The sequence below is a fragment of the Leptinotarsa decemlineata genome, unplaced genomic scaffold, assembly GCF_025532065.1.
Source record: "Leptinotarsa decemlineata unplaced genomic scaffold, Ldec_3_MD MMD2_tig00026336_RagTag_RagTag, whole genome shotgun sequence".
In the NCBI taxonomy this organism is placed as follows: Eukaryota; Metazoa; Arthropoda; class Insecta; order Coleoptera; family Chrysomelidae; genus Leptinotarsa; species Leptinotarsa decemlineata.
In genome coordinates, this window is record NW_027412692.1 from 2,668,499 (window position 1) to 2,679,262 (window position 10,764).

The 10,764-nt window shown below is 35.0% G+C and overlaps 1 protein-coding gene across 1 annotated transcript; it reads right to left on the reverse strand.

Moving 5' to 3' along the window:
- Positions 1 to 4,099: 4,099 nt before the first annotated feature.
- LOC111504084 (uncharacterized) lies at positions 4,100 to 10,536 on the reverse strand. The gene is made up of 3 exons (XM_023158578.2): positions 9,877 to 10,536; positions 8,096 to 8,333; positions 4,100 to 4,398 (listed from the first exon to the last, which is right to left on the reverse strand). Exons 1-3 carry the CDS (start codon positions 10,368 to 10,370, stop codon positions 4,153 to 4,155), a joined length of 978 nt encoding a protein of 325 aa, XP_023014346.2. The 5' UTR covers positions 10,371 to 10,536; the 3' UTR covers positions 4,100 to 4,152.
- Positions 10,537 to 10,764: the final 228 nt, after the last annotated feature.

The following is a 10,764-nucleotide window of genomic DNA, read 5'->3' on the forward strand; positions in this document are numbered from 1 at the left end:
GTTACAAATAAAAGTGGTAAAAAAATAGAAATTTTCATTTCTCTTTTCATCATGATCTCCTACTACATAGTAACGGCTACATCCATCAATTTATTTTTTTGTAGACTTTTTTAAGGTATACAATACTGTAGTACCTACACATTATTTTGATCTATTTAGTAGGGTTCAGTCAGCGTTAGCAATGTAAGCGCAAAAATGTGTTTATTTACATCACACTAAAAACTTCCAAAATTGCCAGTGTTTCTCTACTATATTATTCAATACATATAAACCTTCCTGTATCTATTAAAAACCCCCATAAAAATCCGTTGCGTAGTTTTGAAGATCTAAAGATACTGCTCAGCGGGAAGCGCTGTTTTAAGTTAGCTTGCTACAACGGCAACGTTCTAAATAAAGTTATCGTTATCATTTTTATCTTGATTGTAAAATTATGTTTCAGTTAATGTTTCGAAATGAAGTATAGATGCGTTACGCCTTATATTCTCACATGAAATATTGATAAGCTGTAGGTATGACACATATACCTTTGGTGATAAATAACGTACTGAAAATATCTGATGCTATTTTCAAAAACAAATATCTGTGATAATAATTATGAAAATAATTGAATTTCGAAGGAAAATATATGTACAGTGGTACATATCATATATTAAAAAGTCACACTGTCACAGTAGAGGGTTCCTTTTCTTGTCTTTGATACTTGAGTTTGATTCCTATAAAAACTGTGTTCAAACTAATTCATGTCCTCGGATCAAAAAATCAGGAAATGCAATTAACTTTTTGATACATGTACATAGTTTATTTGAATAAATAAAATACATTTGGGTGCTATTAACTGTCCATTTTCAGCTTTTTCAAAGAGTATTACCAAAGTTTATATTGAATTTTTTTCTCTTTTACTCTCAAGCAGCCACATCTCAGCAACTTCTAATGACTTATAAAACTCAAATTGAACAGCCAGATTTGGAATATTGCTCAAAAATATGGAAGTCCGCCCCTGAAATTACTAGATTCTATTAAAAAAAAAACATCGCCTTATTATGGTCCCAAACTTCACAAGCCACCTTGATAGCATGGAACTGCGAAGGAAGATTGGGGACTTCTCTCTTTTCATGGAAAGTGTTCGACTGACATAACCCGCTTGATTCTTCCGAGGGGAGTATATATCAGAAGTACTCAGCAGCTTGCCATTGTTCAGTGTAAAACACCTCGAACCACACTTTTTAGAAATATGTATCATTTAGAGAACAGCTTCTTTGGGGAATGAACTTCCCGAGATGGTTTTTTCAAATGAATATAATCTACATCGATTCAAATCCAAAGTAATTCGCTACTTTCGCAAAGCACCGCATCCAGATCACTTGAAGAATTTTTCTGTAGTGCTTGTGCATACCATGAAAAATATAGGACGGATGTGATTCAAACAAGTTGTGCTTCAACATCTAGAATAAAAATGAGGGCGATTTTTCGGGAGAGATTTTTTGCTTTCTACTCCTCCATCTTCACACAATTTTTTTTAAATGTAGGAAACTTACGAAGAAAGGAAAAAAGCAATTAAGTTCAAAATAAAGTCTCAACAAAGAGGTGTAGATCATGCACAGAGGTTTCTTTCAGATACAAACTGCGTTTCTTTCAGATACAAACTGCAAGAAAAAGCCCTCTCAAAACAACTACTTTCATATGAACATGAATTACATGAAAGAAAAAAATTCTTTCAAAACGACTACTTTCATATAAACGTTGAATTATACGAAAAACAATCTTCATTCAGACAAAATCACTTGTGATTCTTGCACATCACGATTTTATGTCACCAGATGAGACAAATCTGCTCGTCGCAATGACAGTATGTAACACATACATACGATTATTTGATTCTGATACCAACCATAGGAACTTCAAGTTTCCCACATTATGACGTTTCGATATAAAATTTCGATTCCAGACATTCAATATGAGGATTATTCAGCGGAAACTTAGTCTGTACTAAGTTTTTGGGCCAACAGATAGGAAGCACTTCGAAATTTGGCGAAGACATATTGAGGCTGACAAAGATATTAAACTCCGGATGCTTTGTAATGAGAAAGATTGCTAATGAACTAGATTACACTTCAGCATAATTCGTCCTAATCGAGTCACATTTGATATATAAGATCGCATTTTGGGAAGTACAATTTTAGACGATCTTTGTGATTCAGGTATGAGCTGCAAGGTATCTGTTAAAGTATAAGTCGAAGGGCTTCTGCAGACCTTCGTTTCTTCAAAATGAAATTTTGACTTATCTCGGTATCTATACTTGAAATGATCTGACTTATCAACAAGAATAAAATCAATCTAAAGACTGCTCCAAATTACTGTGGCGCTTGCTTTTTTGATTTTTGACCCGTCCTAAATATACAATCAAGCCAATGAAGCACAAGTAAGTTTATATAACAAAACTCCTAACAATAGTATAAAACATGAATTGCATCAAGTCCAATATTCTACCAGAGGAATTTGATATGATTGTACCTTTTAGTATTTTTTGTTATTGTATTATTCCTGTAGTTGAAACCAGAGCATATTTGTGACAGCTGCAGAAGATGTATCTCATTCAGCAACGGATCACCTTGGAAATGTTCGTTTATCTTTGATATCCAAGGATTGAGTCTTCTGTCAATCTCATAGATGGCGTCTTTTTGAGGAGAGGAGTCCTTGCCTTTACATTTCCATAGTATTTTTTATATGTGTGTTACATATGTGTGTTACTTATTTGTATATATTCCATTCGTATATTACACACCAGAAAAATACCAATTTTATTTTAGGCTCCCAAAAAACACGGTCCAGGACATATAAGAGCCATAATGCAGCGAATGTCTAAATAAAACTAGATGTAAAGATTGAAACAATCGCTTGTATATAACGAAACACGAGTTGCGTATTTTGTAGAACTGTTTAGCGGAAATCTCACAATAAAGTGTTTCTTGAATATGAAACAGAATCAATTATAAAAATTCACTTCGAAGAAGGGTAAGTAGATTACTTTTATTAGAAAATGTGTCCATGTTTGAATGTGTTTGTTGAAGTCTATGTGTTCAGATTCTAGTATTTTTGTAACAATATTTTAGATACAAAAAAATTCCACCAAAATAATATGAAAACTGAAAAAATGTTCAATTCCTGATGGTGAATCTTGAGTACTAGAAGTAAACTCTTTTTTAATGTTAGGGAGAGTTAGGACGTAAAATATTTTTCTTAAGAAACCATTTGGTTACTGCCTAAATTTAGTTTAGTTTTTATTTCCAAGTATAATTAAAATATTTCCAACGTTTCAGATACTTTTGGGGGAGCTGTCAATGCCCTCAAATATCAATTTTAATTCCGTGTTAGGAATCACACGTTAAAAGGTAAGACCTCGTTAGTCCTTACCTCGCACAAGTTTCTCAACTTCTGAGAGTTGTCGTTCGGCAGCTGATTAACGGAAAAACAGATTTTAAACAGAACAGATTCAAACAAATAATTGATGAGCCACCACCAGACAGTAAACTTTGTAATTGTATGCAAGAGGTTTGGTGATTAAATTAATATTATGAAGTGTTGTTTTAATTGAAAGAGGTATTAAAAGTTTTCGAAGATGAACAATTTAGTATTTTGGCAACATTTCGGTAAATCCATCATCAGGACTTATGTTTGAAAAGTTGAAAAGATATATAATAGACAATATAGATACACTAATGTTTGAGCCATGATGATGGATTTGATAGAGTCTGAAATGTTTGTCAAAAACTAAATTGTTCATCTAGGAACATTTTTGATCCCTCTTCCAACTGAAACAACAACTGAGTAACATTTGTTTATTAAACAAAATAATCATACTTGTCTTTGAATTTAAATGGTTGGAATCGTTAAACATGCTTGAAATATCTTCCCCCAATTGAAATTTTTGCTTCATGAGAATTTTCAAACAGCTGCTTTTCTAGTTTCAAAAACTTTGTTGAAAATTGTTTAAAATAGTAACAATATTTTTAGTGAGTTTTTTCCAATCATCAATATTTTATTTCAGAGTGAGTAAAGCATTTCAGCATTTTTGTCTCGAGGTAAAAAAGTTGAACTGAAATATAAGCATAAAATTAATATATTCCAGATGAGTACAAAAATCAAGATATGATTCTATTCAAAAAATTCGGTGACTTCTTGCAATTCTCTTTCCCTTGCTTGTTCATGTGCCCATCTATCTTCTGCAAGTTTATCAGTTAAAGACCATTTGAAATGGTAGATTCTCTTATTGCAGGTTGAGCACTTCTTATTTCCAAATGGTGGTGTCTTCATGTATTTGAAAAAGCATTCCTGGTGGAAAAGATGACCACAATAGACTCTCTCGATGTATTTTGGAGAATTTTCATCCCTTTCCAGATCCTGTGAACAATTAAACAGATGTGATATTTATTATTTTTTATGTATTCAATGAAAAATGATACTTAAAAAAATGAAGGAACTTTGCTTTGAATATTTACGAGAGAAAAAATTTTCAGCACATATTTTCAGTTCACCAAATAACAGAACTTTACCCTGATTGAATAGAAGAATAATCTAGTTTTTGATGCATTATTGATAAAAGTACCATATTAAGAAAAAATAAACTGAAAATATACATGCAATTGTACAGGTCAAAATATAATAATCAGTCATTCATCATTAGAATTATTCAAACATATTTTAAGCCACCGAAAAGGTAAAATCATATGAAAAACATTAGGACTAGTTTTATTTAGTATAGGGGATAGAACTGATAAAAAATATTGTCGATTTAACAGTATGCTTTTAGGGAAAAGTCTTGTAATTTATTTTTCAGTGTTGTTTTAGATAATTTTTTAGTGTACTAGGGTGTTTTTGATAATTATTTATTGAAGTGAAGGTACTTTACATTTCTCTATACATGAAAGTATCGAGAATACTGGTAACCAATATTAAAGTTTCAATTGAAGAGAACAAGAGGCTGTGCTTAAGTGGAACCTGAAGCACCAACCGTTTTTTCTGCTACTGTGGCAGACATCTCCAGTAGTATGTGCGTTGAATGCGAGGACGAAGGTTATGTCTTGAAGTCTCAGTCATTGCTGAGATGAAAGCCAGTACTAGCCTGGATTTTTTCTCTTTAAGTGGTATTTTTGGTTGGATGAATAAGTGATTCATCAAAATCCTCAATAAGCTTTGCATTATTTTTATTTTGAACATTGTACAATCAAAAATGTACCGACTATAAGTGGAAAGTCATCTTCGTATTAGTCAGGTTTGGAGTCCAGCTCCCCTACCCTTTCGGCTGATTGTTGGTCTCGAGAAGGACCAATGGGTTCATGACTGATGGTATAGTGGTATGAAGTCCTCAGACATCAGTGCCGCCCTTCACGGGATACCCCTACCTGGCTGGGGTGGGATGGATGAGAAAGTTGTTCCTCCGTTAACGGGGGACATGAGGGCCCAATTCAACAGAGTGTCGGAGCCTTCTATATCGGGAGGGGTCGTCTACAGCATAATCTGTGGCTTCCCTAACTAACGGGTTCTCATGAGTTTCCGTATCTCCAAAAACTCTCTGATTCCTCGACTGGATGGACTGCCGAATGGAAGGCAGCTGCAAATCTCTGCGGATGGCTTTGTTCCGCATGAACCAAGGAGCATTCACAATCATCCTAATTAACTCATTTTGTAACCTTTCCAAAATGGAAATGTTGGACGGAGCCGCTTGTCCCCAGACGCCTGAAGCATACATGATGACAGGTTTGAACATCGTGTTATAGATTGTGATTTTATTCTTCGTGCTCAGTTTAGATTTCCTATTGACCAGAGGGTACAGACTAGCTATCCGACCCTCGATCTTTGACTTAACGCACATGATGTGCGGGTTCCAAGTGAGCCTACGGTCTATTACAAGGCCGAGGTACTTTACCCGCGCTTGCCATTCAATCTCCCTTCCAGAGATTCTCACTTTTCTGGCCGGAAAAGAGAGTAATCTTCCAATGGTTATCGCCTGAATCTTTTCCAGGTTTACTCGGATCTTCCAGTCAAAGTACCAGCGCTCGAGGTCGTCCAATGCACGTGGCATGTAGACGACGCCGAGCTCTCGACTCATGGAAGATGAGAGAAGAGCCGTGTCATCGGCGTAGAGGGATATCTTCACTCGCTCGGACCTGGGCAGGTCGCTGGTGTAGAGTGAATACAGCGTCGGAGAGAGCAAGGCCCCCTGTGGCACTCCAGCGAGGATCTCTCTGTTATCAGACAGAGAGCCCTCTACTCAGACCTGAAAAGTTCTGTCTTTCAGGAAATACCCGATTCACCGGATCAGGCCCCGAGGTAGGTCGAACGCGTTTAACTTGTGCAAAAGGCCTTTGTGCCATACTCGGTCGAAGGCCTTCGAGATATCTAGCAGCACAATATGCACTTTCTTGTTTGCATTAAGCTCGCTGATGATGTTTTCGACCATACCGACTATAAAAGATCAATACTTTCTTTTCAATGAAGTTTTACAGTTATTAGTTTTTTCATATTTTAGGAAACATATTTGAGAAAAGAAAAACATGAATTTTTCTTCAGTATTCTTCAGTGAACTTGTGCAAAGTAGATAGACATTTATTGTTTCAGTGATTATTCTTAGTGTACAGCAACATTTTGTAAAATTTTTTGATAAACTATATAGTCAAGCGAGTTTTCCAATTTTATGTGGAATCCAGCTGAATTTCCAGGAATTGTGAACTTTTACTCATTTGCTGTTATTATTTTCAACTCAATGAGAGCATTTATTTGGTCGAGTTTTGTTTTTGTTCAATATTACATGATTTTGTGCAAATTGAAACTTCCAGAGTATGTAGCGAATTGAAAACATTTCTGTCAAAGACATCTCTGTCTTGTTCTTCGATGATAGCAATTACATAACAACAAACACATTAGTAGTTAATTTCTTAACCGTTGGTAATTTATTAGTATAGAAAATATACAGTAAAGGCTGTAGAATTGAATCTTATAGTATCGCTCTAAGAATAATTGTAAGTATGTTATATCTTCGGATCATATTTGTAGGGTGATATTTTCCAACAACACATATTTCCATTGTAGACTATGCTATTGAATTGTGTACGGAGAGATTGGTAGAATACACAATTCAATGACAATATTCTAGGACAGTCAAACGGCGTTGGAAGCTCTTGGCTCCTACCGAGCAACATCTAAATTGGTAGCAAACTGTCAAAAATGACTCTCCTCAATAGGAAGACTTAACAAACTATTCCTGGCCATACTGTCAATGGCATTGCTTTAGGTTTTGCCAAACAAACATTGAACACTTGGAAGACTAGAAGATTTATGGACTTCTGGCAAAATATTTCTGGATTGGCTCACTCCAAGGTGTTCTTTCACCCTTTGAAGCTTGAAACCACACAGTTGTTGGACTACGGTAAGGATGAACTATGATGTCTGAAAGGCCTTCTCACAGGTCACTGTCGTCTGAATCACCATTGGCAGAGATGCGGACTGTCGACAGTGTCTTCCGACAGTGTGTGTCGCCTCTGTTTGGAAAATGATGAAACAGCAGAGAACATACTTTGTGCCTGCCTCGCTGCGGACCAAATTAGGTTTTCAGAGTTTGGCAGAGCCGCACTCTTACCATCTGACCTGAAAGATCACTCACCAAATAAACTAATCGGCTTCGTTAGGAAGCTGGGTTTATTTTGTCGAGTTTGAATAGGTGTGAGCTAAAATATACGCGTTGCGGTGGAGGGTCAAATTGACCCACTCGCTTTTGACCTAACCAAACCTAACCCATTGTAGAGTAGAAATCTGTCTGTACCAAATTGTTATGTATAGGTGAAAATAGAGCATTATTATGACACAATAATTAACAGTAGAATACCTTAAAAGAAAAGTTGAAAATGGATTCGAAAAGGAAACAAACATGTCTTTGATAAAATTTTCAGGCATATCTCTGATTAATAAAATTCTTACATATATTTTCGAATGAAATTGCTTGCATTGAAGACGCAAAATTCACAATCTCTGAGATTACTTCAAAGTAGATTAAGAGTTCGAAGAGCTAATATTTTCGAAGTATAAATCACTTATTTCTTACTTCTGGATCAGATGGAAAGCAGTTCTTCTTGCATAATTGGCAATTTTCAGTGGGCAATCTTTTCACACAATCAATAATAAACTCAACAGGCTTTCTTAATGATGGACTGGGTTCAAATTTCGGTTCGTTAGGCTTCCTTCTCAAAGGTGGTTCTACGCACTTTCTTGCTATTTCTTTTGCCTGCGCTACCATGTGACGATAGAATGATTGTGTGAAATTTGTATCAACATCTTGAAAGCTACAAATACATTATAATATAGTAAAAATGTTTTTTTACATATATTTATAAACAATAATTTTTATATACTTATATACAATTTGAAATTATCACTGTAAATGAAATCTTTATATATGGAATTAACCTAGGATGAAGTAGGAGGAAGTGGCAGAAGTAGTTCCAAATTCTCCAAAAGTGACGGTAAGTAGTATAGAATCAATACAATGTGATTTGAAATTCGATTATGGTAAATTAGATAATCAGGAAATTACATAATGACTTCATAAACATGGTGTATGGAAAAAGTTTTTTGACCCTTTGTTGAGTAATGGAAAGGTATAAGTAGTTTATTTCTTGTACTTGTACTTGTACCTGTTTTCAAGAGGATCATTTCTTTCAGCAGAATGAGTAGAAAGGATTACTCAATCGAACTTTTACTTAGAAACTGTGAATGCAAATCAGATAATTCACAGACTGTCAATTGAAATTGTGGACATATAAAGTTCTCTCTTTTTTAACTTTTGAACAAGACTAGATGTCAAGGTCAGATAAAATATACTTGATTTTTAGTACTTTTTGACGAAAAAGGAAATGGGCTTTATTTGCAGCCAAGAGGGAGCTATCAACCTCTATTTCAAATAGAAAAAGAGGTGTAGTGGTACCTCGTTTGATAGAGCTTTCAATTCTCAATCCAACAACACTTTATTTTTAGTATCAGACCAGCTGTCGTTAGAGGTTTTTAATAATTCTTAAGAATTTATAAAACATAATTTCATTAAAAATTTTATTCAACACTTACCTCAGTATATATCTATAATGTTCACTTTCTGACAATAAAAGTGTGTTAAGAAATTAATTTCGAAGTTTCTAAGGAAATTTCATTGAAAGAACCTATTATTCTATCCATGGAATGGTCTGAAGTTCTCTAAAGTACACTTTCGACTGATTTTCCACTATAAAAACATAAGGAAGTCATATCAGGTGACCTAAAGGGGCTTTTGAATGGTCGTCTGTCTAGCCACCAATTTGCATAATTGTCAGGCACTCACAAAGCACCCTGTCATAATGAGGAATGGCCCCATTATGCTGAAAAGAACCAACAGGTGAAAACTCATTTGGGTTTGCCTGAACTATTTCATCAATAATAGGTCTGATGCTTCCCTTTTTATCTCATGAATAAATGGTCCACCAGTATGTTAAATTATTGACAGGTACTATTATTATTTATTCCGTGAATAAACGGTTCAACAGTATAACTTACAAAATCAGTCCAGACACATTCCAAAGATCATTTGAATGAGGTATCACAAGAACCCACACAATTGTTTTCCTTACCAAACAGTATTGAAAATGTTGCCTTTTACTTTTCCCGACTTTGCTATTTTGTCTCATTCAAAAGTTGAGAGGGAGATTTTTACATCCGCCACTGTATAAAAATTATTTTTATCTCAGTATTAATTTAGAATTAATCTTTCAAATATATGTTGAAAAGACTGTTCGATGAACTTTTTCTTGGGGTACACAATATATTTCTGGATCTCTTCTGAAAACAAATGATACTTACTCCACGGCAGTTATGGGATAATCATCTGGAACAACAATTCTACAGTTCAAATAATATTTCACATTAAAAACTTTCAAAATCAAACTTGAGGTCTTTTGCTTCAACTTGAGCTCATCCTGGCCACTTAGTGACTTCTTTATGGCAGTGATTTCATCATAGCAACAGGAGAGGGGATTCTCTTCAATAAAATTGTGTAAAAACTTTATAGTATTGAGTACCTGAGGTTTCCCTAAATACTTTTTCAACTCTTGTTCACATACATTGGTCAAACCTTGCAACAACTTTTCTGATAGAGTTTTACTTTTGAGCTCAATAAGCAAAGGCGTTTGTGGGTAGTCTGGGGGAAACTGTATACACACAATAATTTTTTTGAACTCAGTCCGCTTTATTTCCGTTCTAACCATTGTCTGCACACAAGAGACGAGCTTGCTACCGGGCACGACATGTTCGCAAAGTTTCCTGACCTCTGAGAGCTCATCGTCTATTAATCCCATTAAATTCTTGGAATAATTAGGAACGCCCTATTCTTAAAAACCGCAGGATAAATACAAACAGCTTGATTTAAATTTATACAATGTTTTTGATAGCCAAACGTTGAATACATATAAACAACAAATAGGTTAGAATTTAGACCATTTGACCTTGACAAAGCCCAGCTTTGCTGTCGATTTCGATTGTCTTCTATGGATTGTTCTGAACTGGCATATTGCTCACGGAGCAGAGCCAAAAAATTAAGAAGAATACGATTGTTTTGTCTTCGGTCTGTGTCTTCGGTCTTTATGTAGGTGATGCGAGATAATATTGAGTCAAGAGGCGTTCTCGATTGGCGTTTGGTAGCATCAGTTGTGGACATGAAAGTGACAAAGATTTGTAACGCAGTTGAGATTC